Genomic DNA, 21,475 nt, shown 5'->3' with positions numbered 1-21,475 from the left:
TTTGGACATCTAAGTCAGAAATGACTTGGAACGAGATAAATGGAAAACTAAAGTTCTTTCTGGCAGACAGGCTGCAGAGTACAGTATTCCTGCTTTTCTTTGAGTGCAATGCTGTGGGGAGAGGGAGCCAGGTTGAAGCTGGGGAACCTGCTTTTAGAAAGGCATCATGACATGTAATGGAAGTGCCTTGCTCCCAGACTTGGTGTGTCTAGCCGTGCTTTAGCTGGTTCTGGTCTGCTAACTGGGGAGTGGAGAGGCAAACAGTTGATTGATTGCACACACCCAGACTGGGCTGCATTCAAAAAGCTTTCATTACTCAGAGCCTGGCCCTTACTTTGCTCAGTATCTTTCCTCCTAGGCTGCTCTTTCCATAAGAGAGCCAAGAATAGAAGGATCTGAGGCCAACATGTTACCCATGAATATGGATCTCTGTCCTTTGCCTCTTTCCTCTTTTAGGTGAAGGAGACTGAGATGGCTCTGCCTTTGGGAGCTATTGAAAGGTTAAGAGAATGAGTTCCCAGAGTCCTGGTACTGAGACCAGGCTGGGATTTGTCAGAAAGCAGATGGAGGGAAGCAAAGTCTTTAAGTAACTTGTTTTACCAATCCAACAGCAGCTGACTTGTCTACCTATTGTCTATATACCACTTTGGGAAATGAACTTGGTGGGGCTAATGCCATGTAGAAATTTGGGTGTTTGAACCCATTCTTCCTAGGACTAAGATAGTATAGGGAAGAATATGGCCCCAGGTGGGAGGCAAATGTATTTCTGTTCCTGTTATAGCTTCTATGTCAATATCTCTTTGTAAAAGCTAAATGCTAATTGGTTAAATGGAATTGGGGGATGAGGACTAACAGTAGGAGAATGCATTGATGGGGGCTAATGCTGAGAGCATTAGAGAACAGTCACTAATCCCTCAGGAAAGAATAACTCCAGAATTTTTATATATATTTAAAACTCTTACCTTCTGTCTTAAAATCAATACTGTGTATTGGCTCTGTAAGGGCCAGTCAATGGGGGTTAAATGACTAATTCAAGACCACACAACTAGGAAGTGTCTAAGTTTGGATTTGAACCCAGGACCCCCCCATCTTTGGGCCTGGCTCTTGATCCACTAAGCCACCTAACTGTCCCCCACAATTAATATATATATATATATATATATATTTTAAACTTTGTATACCTTAAAGCAATATCTAAACAGTGTGTATTTTATTATTACCCTTCCAGTCTTGCTATACTTTATTTCCTTCCAGGTACTCTACAAGCTAGCAATGCTAGGCTTCTTGCCATTCTCCAGATGCCAGACTTTTCACTAGGTATCCCTCATGCCTAAAATACATTCCCTCTTCCTCTTCAGCTCATGGCTTCCTTCAAGACTCAGTTCAAATCCTGCCTCTTCCTGGAGCCATTTCCATCTCCTACCCCAGCCTGCTGCAGTCTGTTTGAAATTTCCTTCCATTTACACATATTTCTCTTATATGGCATTTTGTCCATCCCATCGAAACCAACTCCTCAAAGGCAAGGACTGCATTGTTTATGGTTGTTTTGTTTGGTTTTTGCCTTGTACAAAGAGTACCCTGAATTCTTAGCACATAGTAAGACATTTTTGACTTACCAACTTGTTATGTGACTTGCCTACGGTCACACAACTAGTAAGAGGGTCCTTTTGACTCGGTCTAGTGCCCATCCACTACACAATCCTGCCTCTTTTCCAAAAACAGAAGAATTGTTCCATAGGTTATGGTTATAAAGTATGTTGCTTTCCTGAGAGAGCACTGTTCAGTTCGTTACCTTTTCTTGGAGCCCTCTTCTCACAATTCAAGATATGGATGAATGTATCAGACTACATATACAAGGTTGAGAAATCTGTTATGTCAGAGCTATAAGGAGCTTTGTGAAAATGAATAGACTCTGGATAGACAAAGATGACTTTACAGGGAAGATAGGACTTACGTTTCATGATTTAATACTGTCAACAAGTCTACTCACTTAAATATGAGGGAATTGGGGTGCTAAGAAAGGAACTAACTCATCCATAACTAAACAGTTAGTTTGCAGTAAAGTCTAAGAGTAAACCGTCTTTACTTTCAATCCATATTTTTAATACTGTATCATGATGTTTCTTTGTCCAAAGACTTTGGAAGACCCTGGTATAGGAGATGATGAGCTGGGAAAATTGTTTTAGAAACAATGAGGAAAGGATAGAGTGGGACATGGCGAAGGCAAACACTCAGGGGGAACCATGTCTTGTTTCAGAGGATTTGGAGCCAGAAGCTAATTTAGAAATCATCTGGCCCAAACTCCTTTTATAGAAAAGGAAATTGAATATGTATAGGAAGACTTTTGCTCCTAAACACAAGAGAGCTAGCTCAGTCACAGGCAGAACTGTGTGGTAGGGGGTTTCTTTCTCATCTTCTGTTCCCAACTGGAATCCAATTTCTTTCTTGGGTGTCCAAGGTTACTCATCACAACATGGCTCCTGACTTGCCATCTCAGACAACAACCCATGAACCAGACCATATAGATTCTGCTCCCCTTTATCAAAACTTGATGTCATGAAGATGTGGAAGGTAGGCTGTTTCTCCTTGTATCTCCTTGAAAAAGCATCCATTGGCCTATCTTGAGTTGTCTGAGTTTGCTTTGATATCATTGAGCAGCCACTGGGTAAGGTCATAGCAAGGGAGAGGCAAGGCAAAGGCTAGAACCCAGATCTCCTGATACCATAGAGCTTCAGAGTAGAATCAGTCAAAGGTTCCTGCTCAGGGTAGGCTAGGGGAATTTAGGGAAGTATAATGGAACTCCTCAAGAGGGGAGATCCTGCTGTAGCTCCAAGGTATGATTAGCCATGATATCTTTTAGCATTTCTAGTTCAACATGTATTAAATACCTATTATATGCAAGAAACTATAAGGAAACTCATTCTTAGCATCTTTGTAGGAAGAAATTCTTGAAGAATCTGAAGAAAGAGAAAATGTTCCACCTCTACATGACTTTTCGGCTCAAATCCAGGCTGCCTCCTGTTCTTTTTTTTCCTCCTGCCATCCTCTCTGCAGCTGCCATGATGGAATTCTCCCTTCCTCTAGCTTAATATGGAGTTCACAGATCATAGAGCATCCTAGAATCCCAGAAATAGTGCTGGAAGGGACTTCAAAGATGCTCTAATCCAACTTCTTCATTTTGCCCATGTGAATATTGAAGCTTGGTGGTTAAGTGATTTGCCCAATGATACAGTCCGATCTTAAAAACAAGATGTCCCCACCTCTCTGGACAATTTATACTGGCATTCAGGGAGGTACTGTTTTCCCTCTTCGGTATAAAATACAACCACAAAACCACAAGACTCCTTTTTCTTGAAGACAAACAAGCCAGGACTTGGGTATGAAGATGGGATTAACTCTCCCCTGCCCAGTTTTAGATTTAATCACCAGAAGTGTACATACCCCATTTACACTTGAGTGGGGGAGGTCTGTGATCCATGTGTGCAATAGTGGGTGACAAATCAGAATCCACTGCCTGCCCGTTGAGCAGTCCTAAACAAAGTGTTAGCTGTAATTGGTACACATAAAAGTGGAGGAAGGCATAGGAAGTGATGCAAAAGAAATGTCTTTAAAAAGGAGTTACAGCTTCCTGTGGGGAGTTCTTCATTCTTCTAAGTTCTGAGTTCAAGTTGGAGGCTGGTGAAGGGGCTTACTGGACCTGAGACCTTAGACTTGATGAGACTGTTCTTAAATATCTCCCTTTGAACTACCATGTGGGTGAGTGAAAAAGGCTGACTCCTTTCCTGGATTTTCTGAAGGGACTAGCCTCAGGAGAGGCCTCCCCTCTTGAGAGAGGCTTCATGACTGAAGCTCTCACTTTATTCATCTCTGGGCCCTTGGCTCAAGGCTGAGGTCCCTCTGGCTGAGGACTAATTAGCCAGGGCCAGAGCAAAATACTTAGTGCATTAGGTTAGATATCTTAACCTATCCTCTCTGATTTTCTTTCACTCTTTCTGTATTTTATAAATTGCTAAAAAATCATTTGGAATTGATTAAATTCCTGGTGACTATACTCTTAAATAATCTAGTCCAATCCCTTACATTCTGCCCTTTACATGGGCATCTTGATGAGTGTCTTTTTTCAAAGCGTTCTCCACCTGACTCCTCCAGGTTGACCTTTGCTTAGAATGTGGGAGTTCCCTTTTTTCAGTTGTTCTCCCTTAGAGCTAGTTTGGCAGCCATGGGAAGAACGTTTGCTCCTTATTTTACATTCACATCATACATTAAAAAGGCATAGCCCTAGAGGGTTCAGAGATGCTGTGTATATTGTTTGACTGATTGAGTCCTTAGTAGAATTTCACAATAGGTGGTTTGCTCTCCCTGCCATTCCCCTGAACCTAACTCTTCCATCTTTCCCCTCAACTCCAGTGATTTCATGTTGGACAGCCCAATTGGACAGTCTGTCTCACTGTAGGGCCCCTCCAGACCTGCTCTCCAGGGAGCAGTCTACACTCTGGTTCTACCCGATTTCTTGACTCTTCCAGCCAAACACCCTCATTACACACTTTTGTTGTTGTCTCAGGGGTTCGATCTCCGTAAGGTAGCAGCTAAGGCTGGGCAATGCCATGAGTTCCGAGTTAGAATCTGATTGTGACACCAGGCCTAGTGACATGTGACCTCTTGAGTCTGTAGAACAAGGATGCTTGACCTACCTATTTCATAGAGTTTTAGTGAAGGAAATCATCAAGCATATGTTATAATCCTAATTAGCAAGAAGCTGGATGGTGCAGAGAATAAAGCACTGGACAAAGTCAAGAAGGTCAAATCTGGCCTCATTTATTAGCTGTGACTGGTAACCTCTCTTAACCTCAGTTTCCTTACCTGGAAAATAGGGATAAATAGCATCTACCTCCCAGGGCTGTTGTAGGGTTAAAATGAGATGTTTATAAAGTGCTTTGCAAACCTTAAAGTACTATATAAATGTTACATATTATTATCGATGGGTTAAAGGTGTTGGAACTAAAATAGGTTTCTCAATGACCAGGTGAATTTTAATAAAGGGCTTTTAGAGACAATGTCAACCTAAAAGGGTACAGTATTTAAAAATTTAATACTTGTATTATTAGCTCAAGGGGAGATATTTTTAATTGAGGGGACTATTTTGCCTACATATAGGACCAAGACTGGGGGAAGAATTGTGGAATAAGGAGATTGTTGTAGGAATACTCACTATAGAATATAGTATGTAGGAATACCCACAAAGCTCAAGCAAGGAGCCAAGGGGCCATGGCTCCTTTGACAAAGTCAAAAGGAAAGCACTGAGCCAATTGTAACCATACCACAAGGAACAGTATCAATGTCTTCCCCCCATTTCTCCTACAGAGAATCCAAGAGGACCCCTCTCCCTGGAGACAGTTCTGTCCCCAAAATATTTCTCAATTCCCACAGGGTGGAGGGCTGAGGACTGATAGGAACAAAGCATGTTTATGGCCTTCACCAGTTATTCCTTCCAGATGCCCAGCATCTGCCACACCATTCTCTATATGTTTACTTCATTCCCAGATTTCATGCTCTAACCTGTAGTCATTATAGGAAACCTTCTAATTCATGTTGTATTTGTTGTTTTAGCAATTAGTTACCCCCTGGAGGTGGTAGAGATAGTAGTCTCAAGCACATGCAAAGGCCACAAGCTCTTTCCAGTCTCATATTCTCTACTATCTGATCCCACCTCCAGACCCAAACATTCCTTGCTCTTTCATCCCTACACCTCCACTTGTCTCTGTCCAGAATCATGTTCTAGGAATTGGGAGGTCAGAAGCCATCTAGTCCAACCCGTAAGAATCCAACACTTCCAATAAGTGGCCGTTCCAGCCTTTGTCTGAAGATAGCCAGTTGTGGGGACCATCACATCTCAAGGAAGCTTACTCCACTTTTGGATTGCTCATTTTCTCCTGACATTGAGGCTATATTTACTTCTTTGAACATCTCCACCCATTGCTCCTATCTCTACCTTCTGGAGCAATGCAGAACACATCTAATCCTTCTCCACATGACCATCTTTCATGTACTTGAAGACAGCTCTTCTATCCACCCCATCCCCAACCCTCTCCTTCTCCAGACCAAACATTTCCAGTTCCTTCAACAGATCTTTATAGTGACAGTGATTCAAGGTCCTTCACCATTCTTGTTACTCTGTTCTTTAGCTTAATAATGCCTTTCCCAAAGTGAACACAATAATCCCTAGCTATTGTCTGACCAGGAGTAAAGTACAGAGTTGGACTATCACTTCCTTCTTCCCAGAAGCTATACTTTTTTTACTGGAGCCTGAGAGCATATTAGCATGTTTGGCCCTCCCATCATGTCTTCTCCCACACTGGTCTGTCCCCTAATTTGCTACTCTGACCCTTCACTCCATCAGCTGGTTACCTCTTCCACGAGGGAAATCAAGCTGTTCCCAATGCTACATTACCAGAAGAACTGGTTTACCTATCATAATGTGAAGTGGGGGGTCTGTCTCCCCTGTCCCACTTTTAAAGACTGTTTAGGCCTCAGGAGGCCAATTTCTTACATTTATTCTCAGCAATTAGGAACTTTAATGTTCAAATCTAATCACATCCCCTGAAACCAAAGGCAAAGCCAACAAATTAGACCACAAGGTAGAGAGAGTCTCCTGGTATGAGAGTTGTCTGTACCAGGTATATAACTTGCCCTTTAGTTCACCAAAGAGGGAAGAGAGTTACTCAATTCACCCTGTGAAAATTGAGGTAGCAGGGGAGGGGAGACTAGAAATCAAGGTTATGCAGCCACTTGGGTGACAAATTGATACATTTCTGACTCCACATAAATTTGCCTTATCCTAATTTGACTAGGGTTGGGGAAGCAGTGTGGGAGCAGGCCCATACCAGGGGGTCTTCTGCTCCAGCTGTGGGGGGGTACAAAGTCCTAGACAGGGCAGGTTCCTGGAAGGGGAAGGGAAGGTCTATGGAAAGGTCCATTTATATTAAGTGAAAATTGACTATACTCTCTCTCTGTCATGTTAACTTTGGCAGTTGTTGGGTAAAGAGATAATGGTGATAAGGAGCATATTGTAATCAAGGTTTGATCAAAGCCTAAGCCAAGGAAAAGGGAAAGAAAATATCCCCAAATAGTAACTTCTTCTCTGAAGAAAATGTCTCCAAAATGCCAAGGAAAGACGAGGACTAATGAGAATAGGCAGGAAGGGCTCCATCCTGGCAGAGCTGAGGGAGAGGGGAGAATGAGGGCTCAGCCGAAGCTGATGTAGAAGGAAGTGATGGCTTCCCACCAGAGGGGACCACTGAAAAAGGGAGGCTGCCTCTCGGAGGAATTTAGCCAATGGCTTGCCTGTTAGTTAGCCAGGCCCTCCATGTTGGGCTTTTGTGATCACTTCCTCAGATATCCTACTAGAGGGCTCTCTGGATTGCTGGGACCAGGCTCCTTTCATCCCTGGATTCATGATGGGTTTCCATTTGCACTGCTCCATTTCCTGCCAAGATTTGAACCCTTCCTCTGGACTTGGAGGAGGGGCAATCTGGGAAGATGATATGGCAATGGGAGTGGTCGGTGGGCTCTGGTAGTCTTCCCGTTGTTTTTGAGGAGAGCACACAGTCAGCAATGTAGAACAAGTAGATGGCAAGAGGAGAGAGGAAGGGGATGAGCTATTATTGGGACCAAAGGGAGTAGTCAGCCCCATGGGTGTCACACCTGGGGGAGCATCTGGAGGCAGCTGCGGTACCATATGAGTCTCCCGCTGTAGGAAGTTTGAAGTATCACCAACTCCCAGATCTCTTGGCTGCTCCCCAAAGTGTGGGGGTTGTAGCTGAGTGGCCTTTTCTTGTCCCCGTCGCCATCTTCGAACAGAATGGCAGCACCTGTGGTATCTCCGGCAGAGGGTCCAGGCTCGTGACCCCCTTCCTAGCCTTTGGTGTGACCGGAAGTCCCGCCCTAGCAACTTCATGCGTTTCTTCATGGCTGACATGTCCTGAGACAGAGTGGCCAGGGTGGAGGAGAGGCGGGTCAGCTGCTCTGTGAGGGCAGCTCCAAGGTTGTGAAGCTCCCCCCGGAAGGCATCCCCACACTGGCAGGAAGGCTGTGGAGCACTCACTGGTGAGAGAGAAGGGGCGTTAGCCACTGAGGGCAAAGCCAGTCGTGGGGTCTTGTTGGGGGTCTCAGTTGAACCATGAATCTGACTGCCAGGGGTTCTTCTGCCCAATTGAGCTGAAATCAGAAAAGATATCAAGTTCATATGTAAATGTCTGGACAATCTCCTCCTTGTTTCCTCAGGCATCACTTACATTCAGAATCTTGCTCATACACACAACCTTGGCTTTCTAGAAGGGAACCAAAGAGTGCTTAGGTATACAGGCCTGTTCTGGGATGAAGAATCACTGGGACCCTTCCCAAGATGATCTTTTTGTTTCCATTAATACAATCCATAAATAGGATAAATCACCAATTTGTTAACTATGATGAGCTCTTCCTGCTGTGTTGATGGACATTCCTTTGTGTCACACTCCCTAAATTGATTTTTTGGGGTCCTTGGGAACAGGCAACTCCATAAGGCATAAAGATTGGCCTCCCAGCAGAAAGGGGACCCGTTCTCCAAGCCCTACCTGAGATCCAGGATCACCTTGAATCTGTAACTTTCCTCATTAGCACCCCAAAGTCCCTTGGCCTCTAGCATACTCAAATGTCTACAAATGAACACTCTACTTTCTTTCCCTCGATTTGTTTAATTCCAAGACTGAGTTTTTCCAAAGAACTTTGCTAGTTAGAACCCTGAAAGAGGTGAGTGTGACATAATGTATACTAAGCTGGTCTTAGAGTCAGGAAGACCTGGGTTCAAATCCTGACTCCAAATAATATATTACCTGTGTGGGCCTGGGCAAGTCATTTCACTCTTCAGTGCCTCAGGTATTTCTCTAAGACCATAAATTATAGAATGAGTGATGTCTTACATTGGTAGGGGTCCTGACTAGGAGGTATCACAAGTTTGTTGTTTTGTTTTGTTTTTTAAAGGCAAGGATGTGGTGGGATGGGAAGGGGATTCAAAGGGAGTATAGAATACATTTTTTTCAAAATATTTTTCCATGTTTACACGATTCATTTTCTTGCCTTCCCTTCTTCCCTCCCCCCTCCCATAGCCAACAGGCAATTCCACTGGGTTGTAGAAATGTTATCATGTGATACCTATTTCCATTCATATTTGCAATAGAGCGATCTTTTAACAATAACCCACCCAATCATATACTCATAGAACCAAGTGATGAATCATGTTTTTCTTATGTGTTTCTACTCCCACAGTTCTTTCTCTGGATGTGGATGGTGTTCCTTCTCATAAGTCCCTCAGAATTGTCCTGGATCATTGCATTGCTGCTAGTAGTAAAGTCCATTACATTGTATGGTTCCACATGTTTCACTTTCTGTGAACAATGTTCTCTTGGTTCTACTTATTTTGCTCTTCATCAGTTCATGGAGGTTCTTCTAGTTCATGTAGAAATCCTCCAGTTTATCATTCCTTACAGCACAATAGTATTCCATCACCATCAGATACCACAAATTGTTCAGCCATTCCCCAAATCAAAGGACACCCCCTCATTTTCCAATTTTTTGCCACCAAAAAGAGTGTGGCTATGAATATTTTTGTACAAGTCTTTTTTATTATTTCTTTGGGGTACAAATCTAATAGTGGTATTGCTGGATCAAAGGATAAGCATTCTTTTAAAGCCCTTTGGGGACATGGAATAGAATACTTCAATACTTGAGAGACCCTTGATTTTCCCTCCATCTCTTAATAGACACTGTTACCACTCAATGGCAAACTTTCTGATATCTTTCTATTTTGAGTTAGGTTGGTTCCCAAACATATGGTCTATCACCAGTCCTGTCCTAGAAGATTTTCCAGCTAGGTAGGACCTGCCAAAGATGGCATAGTCTTCAAGGACCTAGGGTGACTTCCACCTTGCAATAAGACATTAAAGAACTTTAATGACAGTGAAAGGAAAATAAGCTAAAATAAATCTTAGAATCCATAATGATGAAGTTATGGAGGACAGGGATCTAAGCTTGATGTAACCATAGCAGGTAACTGACCCAGATTTCCTGTCCTAACTAAGATGATATCTAACTGGTATCTTGGCCTGGCTACCTCCCTGGGTTTTGGGAGAAAACCCTAAGCATCTTCTCCTTGACCTGATCTCAAACTCTTTTTCCAGTGCAAAACTAGTGCCCTTTATGGTCCCTCCCTCCAATTTCTGGGGTCTTAGTTTATCACATTAAAAAGTTACCATAATGGAAAAGAACTGAACATTTGGGAGATGCCTGTAAATTTGGGAATAGCTAAACAACTTGTGGTATATTATTGTTAAGGAATACTATTGTGCTATAAGAAATGATGAAAAGCATGATCTCAGAAAAACCTGGAAAGATTTACATGAAATGATGCAGAGTGATGTGAGCAGAACCAGGAGAACATTATACATTCTAACAGCAATAATGTACAAGGAACAATTGTGAATGACAGCTATTCTCAGCAATATGATGATCCAAGACAATTCTGAAGGACCTATGACGAAAATTGCTATCTACCTCCAGAGAAAGAACTAATGGAATCTGAATGCAGATTAAAGTGTACTTTTTTTAAACCTTGTGTTTCTTGGGTTTTTTTGGTCTGTTTTCTTACATGACATTACTAATATAAAAATGTTCTACCTGACTGCACATGAATAACCTTAATCAAATTGCTCGCCTTCTCAATGGGGGAAAGAAGGAAGGAAGGGTGGGAGAGAATTAGAACTCAGAATTGTAAAAGAATAAAGATTAAAGTTGCTTTTATGTGTAAATGAAAAAAATATTTTATAAATATTTCAAGTCAACACAACAATAAGGGAAAGGTAATTTCTTCACACCTGTAGAACAGCTGGCAGCAGGATCACCCAGAGAACACAGACGTTTGTTCCCTCGATCAGGCCTCGGTGGTGATGGAGCTTCCTGGGAGGTCAGGGCAGAAGTGCCACCCCAGCTCTGGATTCCTTTAGGTATTTCTGGTGGGCTGGATTGAGGAATAGCTTCAGTACCCAATGCTGCTGGTAATAAGCAAACCATGTTTAGCTTCCAGCCTACCTCAACCCTCTCCCATTTAGAATTCACAGACTAAGAATATTAGAGCTGGAAGAGACCTTAAATCAGTGATATCAAAATCAAATAGAAAAAAAGGCCTCTAAGCTATATATAAGGATTCCTATGAGCTACATTTTGATTTGAAAACCACATATTAACATTATCTATTAACTAGTGTATTTTTTTTTTGCTAAGTATTTCCCAATTACATTTTAATCTAGTTCCACCACCACAACCACGAAAGTATCTTAGGCAGCCACAGGCCATATATTTAACCCCACTGCCTTAAGTCATTTAGTCCAGAGCTTCTTTTTTTATTTTATTTTTATTTATTTTTATTTTTTAACATTATTTTATTTGGTCATTTCCAAACATTATTCATTGGACACAAAGATCATTTTCTTTTCCTCACCCCCCCCCCCCCCACCTCTCCCACCAGAACTTCTTAAGAAGGAGTTCTCCAGCTCTGGATAGATTTTAGGGAGGTTATGAACTTGGATGGGAAACAAAATTACATCTTTACTTCAACATAACTGTTCCCTTTGTAATCCAATATATTTTGTTTTATGCATTTAAGAACATTATTCTGAGAAGGGATCCATAGGCTTCAACAGATTGGCAAAGGGGCTCAGGATCCCCAAAAGGTTAAGAACCTCTGAAATAGTCCAATCCCCTCATTATCTAGAGAGCTATTGTAACCCCCAAAGCCTATGAGAGAACTCACAAGAGGGCAGCCGAGTCTGAGTGAGCTAGGAGTTTTTGCCCACCTCTCTGCCCACAGCACCCTCTCCTCTGAGCAGGACCCTTGGTTTACTCACCAAGTCCTGTCCAGTCCCTGGCCTTTTTCTCTGGCATTTCTGGCTTGGCATCCTTGGGACCTGTATGGAGAGAACATTAAAAATGAGATGCTGGGAAGAGCCAAACTTCTGTAGAGTAGGTCCTCTGAACATCAGTCCTGAGCCAGGGGTGGGGAGGCTCTGCAGTATAAGAATGATATTAGAAAATAAGTCTTCTTGTATTAGTTCAGAGATAAGAAGTAGAGAAGCTGGCTTGAGAAAGAATTGGAATTTCAAACAGAACTGAAACAGAGTGTCCGTTTCAAGTCTAATGGTTTTTCTATGACAGTTAATCTCTCCAGGTGTATCAGTTGGTCTCTGGCAGTTGGCAGAGTCAGACTCTCTCTCTCTCTCTCTCTCTCTCTCTCTCTCTCTCTCTCTCTCTCTCTCTCTCTCTCTCTCTCAGGGCTTGGATAAGGTGACATCTTTTCTCTCTCTCCTGTCTGAGGTAGAAGGAAATTATGGAAAGACCTGAAGGAGCTAAATGTTTTCCTTTCCCAATTTAGGAAACACTAGTTTTCTATTGCTGTTTTTACAGACTGTTTTAACTCTGAGAATACCAAAAAAAGACCTGGTCTTTGGTTTGGACTCTGGGTCTGCTAAGGCTCGGAGTCCTAACTTGATTCTTGCTGAGGTTCAGCCAGCTGGTCATTGTCATTTTTATATCTTGGAGATGAAGTTAAGAATTATAAGGATAATAGTGTTAGTTTATTTAGAATAGTAAAAATTTGTGTACAGATTAGGAAGGATTAGTGTAACCTGTCGAAACAGGAGAAGTGGTTTCTTGTGGAAGCAGGTGGTTTTTATTTGGGTGGAGTTAGAATCCCTTAGAGTTAGAAATCAATTTTTATCCTTATATTTTCATTAAATATTTTATTTTTTATAACAAGAGTCTCTTTAGCATCCTTGAGTCTGGCCCTGAAGAGAAGTTCACTTATGAGCTTCACTTCACTGTTATAAACTGAAGATACTTTGTAAGCACAGCAAGTAAGAGTATATAATCAGTTTATAATCAATAATCAATCCATTGTTATATTATTTTTACAGTTCTTGCTTTTATTTTAACAGCAGGTGGTTTCTGTTTAAGGAAGAAGGGACAAAAGAGTTGGTCAATCTCAGGGACTGGCCGCAGGAAAGCATCTGAGACCTAACAGCAGACATACTCTCTTCTCCAGTCACTAGACCCCAGCTCTGTTCTTCTGAAGGAGCAGGGAACTGGGTCTATTTACATGTCTGACATAGGTGCATCTGCATTTCGGGACAAAGAGTAGGTGTACAAGGAGCTCTGCCTTTCTTGGTATTTCTTAGTGTCTTTGAATAACAGTACTTCAAATGCTGTGCAGATGCCATAACTACATCACCACTTCAATGGCTCTGTAACTAAATAGACCTCCCTGTGCCTAATCCACTGCTGATCTTCTCCAAAATGAGCTGGGCTAGTCCTTGTATAAGGGACATGTAGCCCATCACTGAGCCTGCAAGTCAGCCTTTTCTACCTAGAAGGACCAGTCAGATCTTATACTCTATTGGCTGGGCCTTTGAAATCCAGGATCATCCTCTATACCCCTACGCCCTGCCCCTAGGCATCAGAGGACTTCAGTGGAGACTCAGTACTAAAAGCTAGTGTTTATTTATTACAGTTTATAAAGGGAACTCTTCATAATGAGTGAGGGAAATAGGTAGCACCAGTATCATACCTATTTGACAAATGAGGAAACAAGGGCTCTGAGAATTGAAATGACTGTCTCAAGATTTCTTTCTCTAAATCCAATGCTTTGGGCCCTTTAAACAGCCATCCTGGCCAAGGAGTTGGGTCAAGGAACAAGATCAAGAATCTACAATTGCAAAAGCTGAGCAAGGAATGGAAGTCTGAGCTTAGCGCTCTGTGTCCAATCTTTCTGGGGATGACTGAGCAGAGAGAATAGTTTAGGCAGCAGTGGAGGGGCCACAGTGGGGTCCTCATTAAGCCCTCTCCTGGGGCTTATCCTCCCCAGGGCTATCCCCAGACCTGAGGAGAGATGAGATGACTAGCTCACTTGCGACACTCAGTTCTCCAGGTACAGCCTTCAGGCTACCAGCTTCTTCCTCTACCTCAGGCCCTCCAGAAGAAGGGCAGGGGGTTGGTACATCAGGAGTTTCTTCCAGATCAGCAGATGGACCTGTGGGAAAACCACACTTTGAGCCTCCAGCAGCCCTGACCCAGCCATGGATGGGGATTGTCTGTGTATGAATCCACCCATGTCTCCATCCAAGAATGGCTGTGGATCTGCCCAAGGGGCTTCATGTTCCTTAATTTTGCTATGACAGTTGAACTAAATAATCTCATCTATAAAGTGCTTTAAGGATTGCAAAGTGCTTTACATGGGTTGTTTCATTTGCAGATACCTTACTATCATTTTATAGATGTGGAAACTGAGGCTGAAAGAAAATAAATGATTTGCCCAGCTAGGAAATCTCTGAGGTGGAATTTGAACTCAGGTTATTCCTGACTAAGTATAGCACTCTGTCCACCAAACTGCCTTATCTACCAAAATAGTGACATTCCTGACCTTCGGGCTCTTCTCTGGCCAAGCTACAAACAGTACTACAGAACCCCAAAGACCACACAGAGCTCTGGGAGATTCTATCCTCCTGTCTACCTGCTCAGCCTGTAGCTATGATGACACACTACTGATTGAAGACATATTCTAATGTGACATCCTACTTTAAGGTCTTGAAAGCATTTTACATATATTTTCACATTAGATCCTCAGGACAGCCCTGTGAAATGGGTACTACAAATAGTATTATCTCCATTCTACAGATGAGCAAAGAGAGGCTAAAGGAGGGGAAAATCTCCAATGTCACAAGGCTAGAAAATGGCAGAGTTGGAACCAAAGCCCAGGCAGGTCTTCTGACACCATGGCCAGCTCTTTGCCCTCTAAGATGAAAAGGCAGAGCTAGAACCCATCCTTTCTCTTCTCCCTTGCCCTCTGAGCCCTGGTGCTCTCCCTCATTCTTTCTCTCTGCTCCTCTCCTATGGATACTCACCCATTTCAGTGTTTCTGGGAGTGTGGGACCCATCAGAGGTTTCTGCAGGCATATCCTTCCCATGGACCCCAAGGCTACATCCTGAAGTTTCCTCTGCTTTCAAAGCTGAGAGGAAAAACAAGGCTCAGCAAAACCAGAATGATTTACATAATTATCCCAATAATGTGTATGTGGCTAGGTGACCTAGAAGTTAGTGGCTCTTCTCAATGGTACATATATTTTCTCTTTTTCTCTTTTCTTAAAGAGAATAGGATATCCCCTCCATTTCTTCCTCAATAAGGAATTCCAAGGATCACCTGCATTGAGAGCTCTCCAATCCCCAGGCTCCATCCTCCTCTGCTCTCTGTTTCTTGTGGAGCTGTTAGAACTGTTAGTGAGGGGGCCAGGATGGCTGCTGGCCTGAAAGGCAGGTCCTCGAGAGATGGAGAGGAGAGAACACTCTGCCAACCGAAACAAAACCCAGTGTCCAAGTTAGGGATCTCACAACTTCTTTGCCTCACCCTTCCCCTCATCCCACTTAAGAACTTACCCTTGGGATGAGTTTTCCACAGCTCAGGCTCCAATCTTGGATCTTCTCCCTCAGAGCCCCCACTACTGCTGCTGCTGCCGCTGCCATGGATGGAACTGGGGCTAGAGCCAGAACTCAGGCTGGGACTGGCCAAACAAGTGAAGCGCAGAGGCCTCATGGCCAAGATTCCCCTTAAGGAGTTTTCCAGACATCGAAGTGGAGAGGGCTTGGGAGCTATCCCTGGGCAAATGAATGGCCCCAAACCATCAGCACTCTTTTTTTTTTTTAAACCCTTACCTTCCACCTTGGAGTCAATACTGTGTATTGGCTCCAAGGCAGAAGAGTGGTAAGGGCTAGGCAATGGGGGTCAAGTGACTTGCCCAGGGTCACACAGCTGGGAAGTGGCTGAGGACAGATTTGAACCTAGGACCTCCCGTCTCTAGGCCTGGCTCTCAATCCACTGAGCTACCCAGCTGCCCCCTCATCAGCACTCTTAGAAACAGGTATGTTCATATCCCCCTAAGTGAAGATGGCATTCCGAGCCCAGCACTCTGCTAGTGTCAGTGATGAGGATGAGGAAGAAAGGTGGGATGGGGATGCAAAGAATATTTATGCCCCCTCACCATCTCCCTTTCTTTAATAGATCTTTTACTGGGTCTGAGGCTGGAGGAAGTTATTCTGCTAAATTAGACCAGGCTCTTATGGTTGACCAGAGGGAACCCAAGGGAATATAGCCAAGACCAAAGCTTCTCCCACAGAGGAGCCTGTTACATTGTGGGAAGAGTTAAAGAAAGGTAGGAACAGCTACAGAAGTCCCATTTAAGGCCATATTAATTAATTAATTAATTATTTTCTGAACTCCTACCTTCTGTCTTAGAATTGATTCAAACATCAGTTCCAAGGCAGAATAACAGTAGTAAGGGCTAGTCAACTGGTATTAAGTGACTTGCCCAGTGTCACACAGCTAGGAAATATCTGAGGCCACATTTGAACCCAGGACTTTCTGCCATTAGGTCTGGCTCTCTCTCCATTGAGCCACCTAGCTCCAAGGTTGTAGTATTTAGAATTGGTCCTTTTGTCTTTGTACCTCTAAGTTTAACACACAGTAAACACTTATTAAATACTTGATTGATACATTTTTTAAAATAAGAGTTAGAACAGACCTTAGAGATTATCTGGTCCAACCCTTTAATTTTATAGACGAGGAAAATGGGGCCCAGAGAATTCAGTTGATTTGCCCAAGGTTATATAAGTATTAAGAAGGCATCAAAGTGGCACAGTGGATACAACATTGAACTTGGAGTCAGGAAGATCTAAATTTAAATCTTTCCCCAGACATTTGATGCATCCTTCATTTTACACAATGACCATCATAATAACTCTTCTTGCTAAACTTTCTGCAGTTGGCTGCCAGGAAGGAAAAAATATAAAAATATATAAAGGGGGGGAGTATAGGGAAAAGCCCTCTTTTGTCTTTGAATTCCTTTTGATTAAAGAGCCCCATTGGAATGGAGATGCAATAGAGACAAAATCATCTGCTTCAAGAAGCTCCTACTCTCACGGAACAAACAGGACAAACATACAAAGAGATTTAAGTTCACCTTCTCCAAGGCATTTCCTGGGCCCCATGTCAATGGTCTTCTTGTCTCTGTCACCAGTCTGGTGGAGAGCAAAGGAGCTGCAGACTCTGCTCTGGAGGCTGCCTTGGTTCAGACTCTCTGAAGAAGCCTCTTTTCCACCTTGCCTGAGGCACAGAGAGTCATGGGGCTGACCCCCCAGTCCTGTTTGCAACAAGAAGGTCAGATCTGTTGGCTCCGTTCTCAGCCTCTAAGTTTCAAGGGATACAGGTGTGTTGATTCCAGAGTATTAAAGATTAAACTAAAGATTTCTGTGGGAGACCTGAGCCCCTTAAAATGAAGAAGAGACATCTTTGGATATGGCCAATGTGAGGATTTGTTTTGCTTTACTATACATATTTATATTAAACCTTTACTTTCTGTCTCTGTATTATCTCTAAGCTAGAAGGGTAAGGGCTAGGCCAACAGGGCTAAGTGACTTGCCTAGAGTGATTCGGCTAGGAAGTATCTGTGGTCAGATTTGAATCCAGGTCCTCCTAACTCCAGGTCTTGCCACCTAAATGCTCCTATTCATATTTGTTATGAGGCTTTTATTTTTCTTTGTTTTTAAATTATTCAATGAAAAGGGGCAGAAGGAGTAGAAGAATAAGAAAATCAATGCTTAGTAATTAGAATTTTTAAAAATAATAATATTAAATATTAAAAATAAATAATATAAAATAATGATGATGATGATTTTTTTAAAGGTATCAGTCCATCGCTTCCCTTGCTCCCATGGACACACCCCAGAGTAATCTCTGATTTACCTTCCTTGTCCAAAGCCCAGCTCCTGGGATCTGCTCTTCTTAATATCCCATCCCCTCCTGGGGCCAGCGATGATGAGGCAGTCTGGCTAAGGTGGGGCCTGCTTGTGGAGATCTCCTTGAGACAGTTCTCCAGGCCCTGGAGGGGAGAGCTCCCGAGTGGGCTTGCTGCAGAAACCAAACAAACTCCACTTTGGCTACACAGCTTGGAGTCTGCAAGTCTTTGGGCTTTGATCCCCAAACCTCTGCCCAAGCTGGCTAGGGTCCAAGAGCACACCATCAATCAATTCTGTCTACCCAGGCTAGAGTAGTATCAAATGTCCTTGTTAATACTGACTTAGTTGTATTGACAGTACGACTTAGTCAACACTTATTAAGTACCTACTGTGTTCAGAACACTGTGTAGTATATAATTTTCATAAAATCCAAGACTTAAATTTTAAAAATTCAGGAAAAGAAGCTCACTAACTCCTTGAATCAAGAAAATAAACTGTTCAGAGAAAGTGCCATAAAGAAACCTCCACTTCATCAGAAGATCCAGAATGAATTTTGGGATGTAATTGATTGATCTGAAGGGGGTTGAACACATTTATTCTGAATGTAAACTCTCATGCCAAAGGGGACCATGCTCTAATTGGCTTTTTGTCAATGCGCCTAGCAAACATTGGTTTTGTTCTCTTTCTTTTATTTCCCTCTTATCTCTAACTACTGTAGTTTCCTCTTAGAAAGTGCAACATTGTATGCACCTTTAGCTGGAAGATCTTTTAAAGTATAATCTGGTTATGTTAAATGATCTATTGGGGAGACTAGCCTCCCAAAGAATCACTGGGGGAATTGTGAAGAATGAATCAAACTTTGTCTATCAATCAGCAATTTTAAAATAAATCAGTCAAAAACTTAAACACTCCTACTTAACACTAAGTAAAAGAGTTTGCAAGTCACTTGCTAAAGTGAGTGATAACTCCAGAGGCCACTGCCCTGTCCCTGGGCAGTGCTAGGCAAATTAAAAGACTGCAATTGGTTCCTGTTAAGTGGAGGAAGGGACAAGAAGTGATGAGGAAAAAGGACTATAAAAAGTCCTAAACTTCCTGTCGAGGAAATTTTGGACCATCCTTGAACTCTTTGGCTTTTGAACTTAGAGGACTGCTCCTGGATCTTCTCCTTTGAACTTCAGTATTGGGGAACTTCACCTTGGGACTTGGCCTTTGGATCTTCTCCTTTGGAGTTCGTCTTGGGTGGGTGAGTAGCTGGCCTTCCTATCCTGGCTTCTGGAGAGATTGGTTCTGGAGATCCTTGCTGTGGCTTTGGAGGAGGCTGTGATACTGGAACTCTAGCTGAAGACACCACAGGATTTGGGGAAGCCCCTGTGGAGCTGAACCTCACTTCACCAAAGAAGGGCTAGTAGGCTTGTTAAAACCTGTCTCTTTAGCTAACTTTCTCAATTTTTACTCTTTCTACCTCTGTAAATAAAGCTACTAAAAGTTATTTTTGACTTACGGCAACCACAATATTATAATAGAATTCTCATATTTAACATAAAAACTAAATTTAATTTCTTACAGTAGATAGTGGTAGAGATTCAGAGTTTAGGTAAGGTGAGTCTCTGCTCCTCAAGGAATTTACAGGCTATTAGAGGAATAACACATCAAACACAGAAGTCTATAATTCATGATATTATCTAATAAATGCCTTGGAGTGTTACAAAGTGGAATGGAAGGTAGGAGGGAAGAAAGGGTGTTAATGACAGGAATCAAAGATTTTCTAGAGAAGACGGGCTTTGAAAGACGAATTAACTTTTAGGAGATAATGGGTGGGAGCAATGGTCTATGTTGGGCAATGGCTGGGATAGGATGAAGGGTGGAGAAAAACAATGCCGTTGGACTGGAATGTAGATAGAAGATATTAAGGTAGAGTGGCACCAGATTAGGGAAGATCTTAAATGACCCAAGAGTTCATGCTTTTGTTTTCCTTTTTAAACTCTTACCTTCCATCTTAGAATCAATACTGTGTATTGGTTCTAAGGCAGAAGAGTGGTAAGGACTAAGCAATGGGGGTTAAGTGACTTGCCCAGGGTCACATAGCTAGGAAGTGTCTGAGGCCATATTTGAACCTAGGACCTCCTGTCCTGGGTTCAAATATGACCTCACACCCTTCCTAGATGTGTTACCCTGGGCAAGTCACTTAACTCCCATTGCCTACCCCATAACACTCTTCTGCATTGGAACCAATAGGCAATATCTTAATGTATTAACAGGAGGTAAGGGTTTGTTTGTTTTTAAGTCATTGGTTGCAATTTGGAATTATGCAAATAAAATGACCCTGACCTAGAAATTTCATTATTATATCTCAAAGAGGTCAGTGATAAAAAAGAAAAGAAAGAAGATTATTGAGACATCTTTTCTTTTTTAATGCAGAGAAGAGAATAGAAAGGCCAGAAAGAAGCATGGATAAGCAGAACAGCTTTAAAAATTCCAAGTTGAAATTATCATATTCTTAAAAAGAAAAGCAAGCTGTTCATAATAGAGATCTGCAATTTCATATACAACCACTCTTTCTTTGCTCACTGTAAATTAAGAAGGCCTTTTTAATTTACATTTGTTAAGTTCAATATAAAAAATAAATTAAAAAAAATTCTAAGCCATTGACTGAACAACCTTAGTCCATTGTCTCTATATGGTCTTAGTCATGTCTGACTCTTGTGTCCTCATTTAGGTTTTTTTTTTTAACAAAGATACTGGAGTGGCTTACCATTTCCTTCTCCAGCTCATTTTATAGATAAGGAAACTGAGGCACACAGGGTTAAATGACTTGCCCAGAGAAACATAGCCAGTAAATGTCTGAGATCACATTTGAATTCAGGTCTTCCTGGTTCCAGACTTGATACTGAAAAGATTTGGGGTTAAGAATAGGTATGAAGCAAGGGAAACCAAAGAGGCAAAGACAGTCTGGGAGATAAAGGACGGACTACAGGAAGGGCAAAGGGCAGATTTAGTGACAGCAAGGGAATAGCAGGTGTAGACAAATAAGAGGTGGCATCTGGAAGTTGGGTTTTCAAATTTTTGGACCTTATGGTGGATGCAATCCCCAAGAGATGATGAGGTCTGAGGCCCCCTATGTTATTGTGCAACTTAAGTGAGACATCAATGAAACTCAGAGTTGAGGATGTTAAAGATTTGTGTAGCCAGACAACTAGAGGAATTGCCAATATAAATATTCACGTCTCAGATGGGGACACCACCAGAGTCAGGTGGTACTCAAGTCATTGAAAAGGGATGTCATTAGATGGCAGCAAAAGGATAGCTATCTAAGTGAATTACATAGACTTTAGGAGAGAAAAACGTGCCTGAGGGATGGTCTTGCGAAGTGGCCATGGAAATCAAGGAGTATGGTGGGCAGATGCTGTTGTGTCTCTTTTACAAATGGCTGTGAGATGGAGAAGGTTGTAAGGAATGGGGCAGTCTCGTGGCCAGAGAGGCTTACCCCAGAAATGGAAATCCCAGACCTCCCTTGGGGGGCCTTAGTGTGTACAACCTTTTATAGGCTGTAGGATTAGACTGGAAACTCCTTGTGGGCAGGCACCAGTTCTGTTCTTCACTCCGGAGCTCA

General features: G+C 42.4%; 1 protein-coding gene across 7 annotated transcripts in view; it reads right to left on the bottom strand.

Annotated features, from left to right (window-relative positions):
• Positions 1–4,792: 4,792 nt before the first annotated feature.
• The window catches only part of KRBA1 (KRAB-A domain containing 1), a 51,707-nt gene continuing 35,024 nt past the window's right edge, over positions 4,793–21,475 (bottom strand). For 5 of the 7 annotated variants that reach the window (XM_056799856.1, XM_056799857.1, XM_056799855.1 and 2 more), the window contains 9 exons: positions 17,873–18,037; positions 17,091–17,270; positions 15,511–15,729; positions 15,278–15,421; positions 14,982–15,086; positions 13,988–14,110; positions 11,934–11,993; positions 10,905–11,078; positions 4,793–8,214 (listed from right to left, as the gene is read on the bottom strand). In XM_056799856.1, the coding sequence (XP_056655834.1) occupies positions 7,349–8,214; positions 10,905–11,078; positions 11,934–11,993; positions 13,988–14,110; positions 14,982–15,086; positions 15,278–15,421; positions 15,511–15,729; positions 17,091–17,270; positions 17,873–18,037 (2,036 nt within the window). In that variant the 3' untranslated portion in view covers positions 4,793–7,348. The remainder of the gene's footprint in view (positions 8,215–10,904; positions 11,079–11,933; positions 11,994–13,987; positions 14,111–14,981; positions 15,087–15,277; positions 15,422–15,510; positions 15,730–17,090; positions 17,271–17,872; positions 18,038–21,475) is intronic. The other 2 variants (XM_056799858.1, XM_056799859.1) reach the window with 2 other exon arrangements.

This window comes from Monodelphis domestica, chromosome 5 (genome assembly GCF_027887165.1).
Source record: "Monodelphis domestica isolate mMonDom1 chromosome 5, mMonDom1.pri, whole genome shotgun sequence".
In the NCBI taxonomy this organism is placed as follows: domain Eukaryota; kingdom Metazoa; phylum Chordata; class Mammalia; order Didelphimorphia; family Didelphidae; genus Monodelphis; species Monodelphis domestica.
This window is presented reverse-complemented; position numbering and strand designations above follow the sequence as displayed.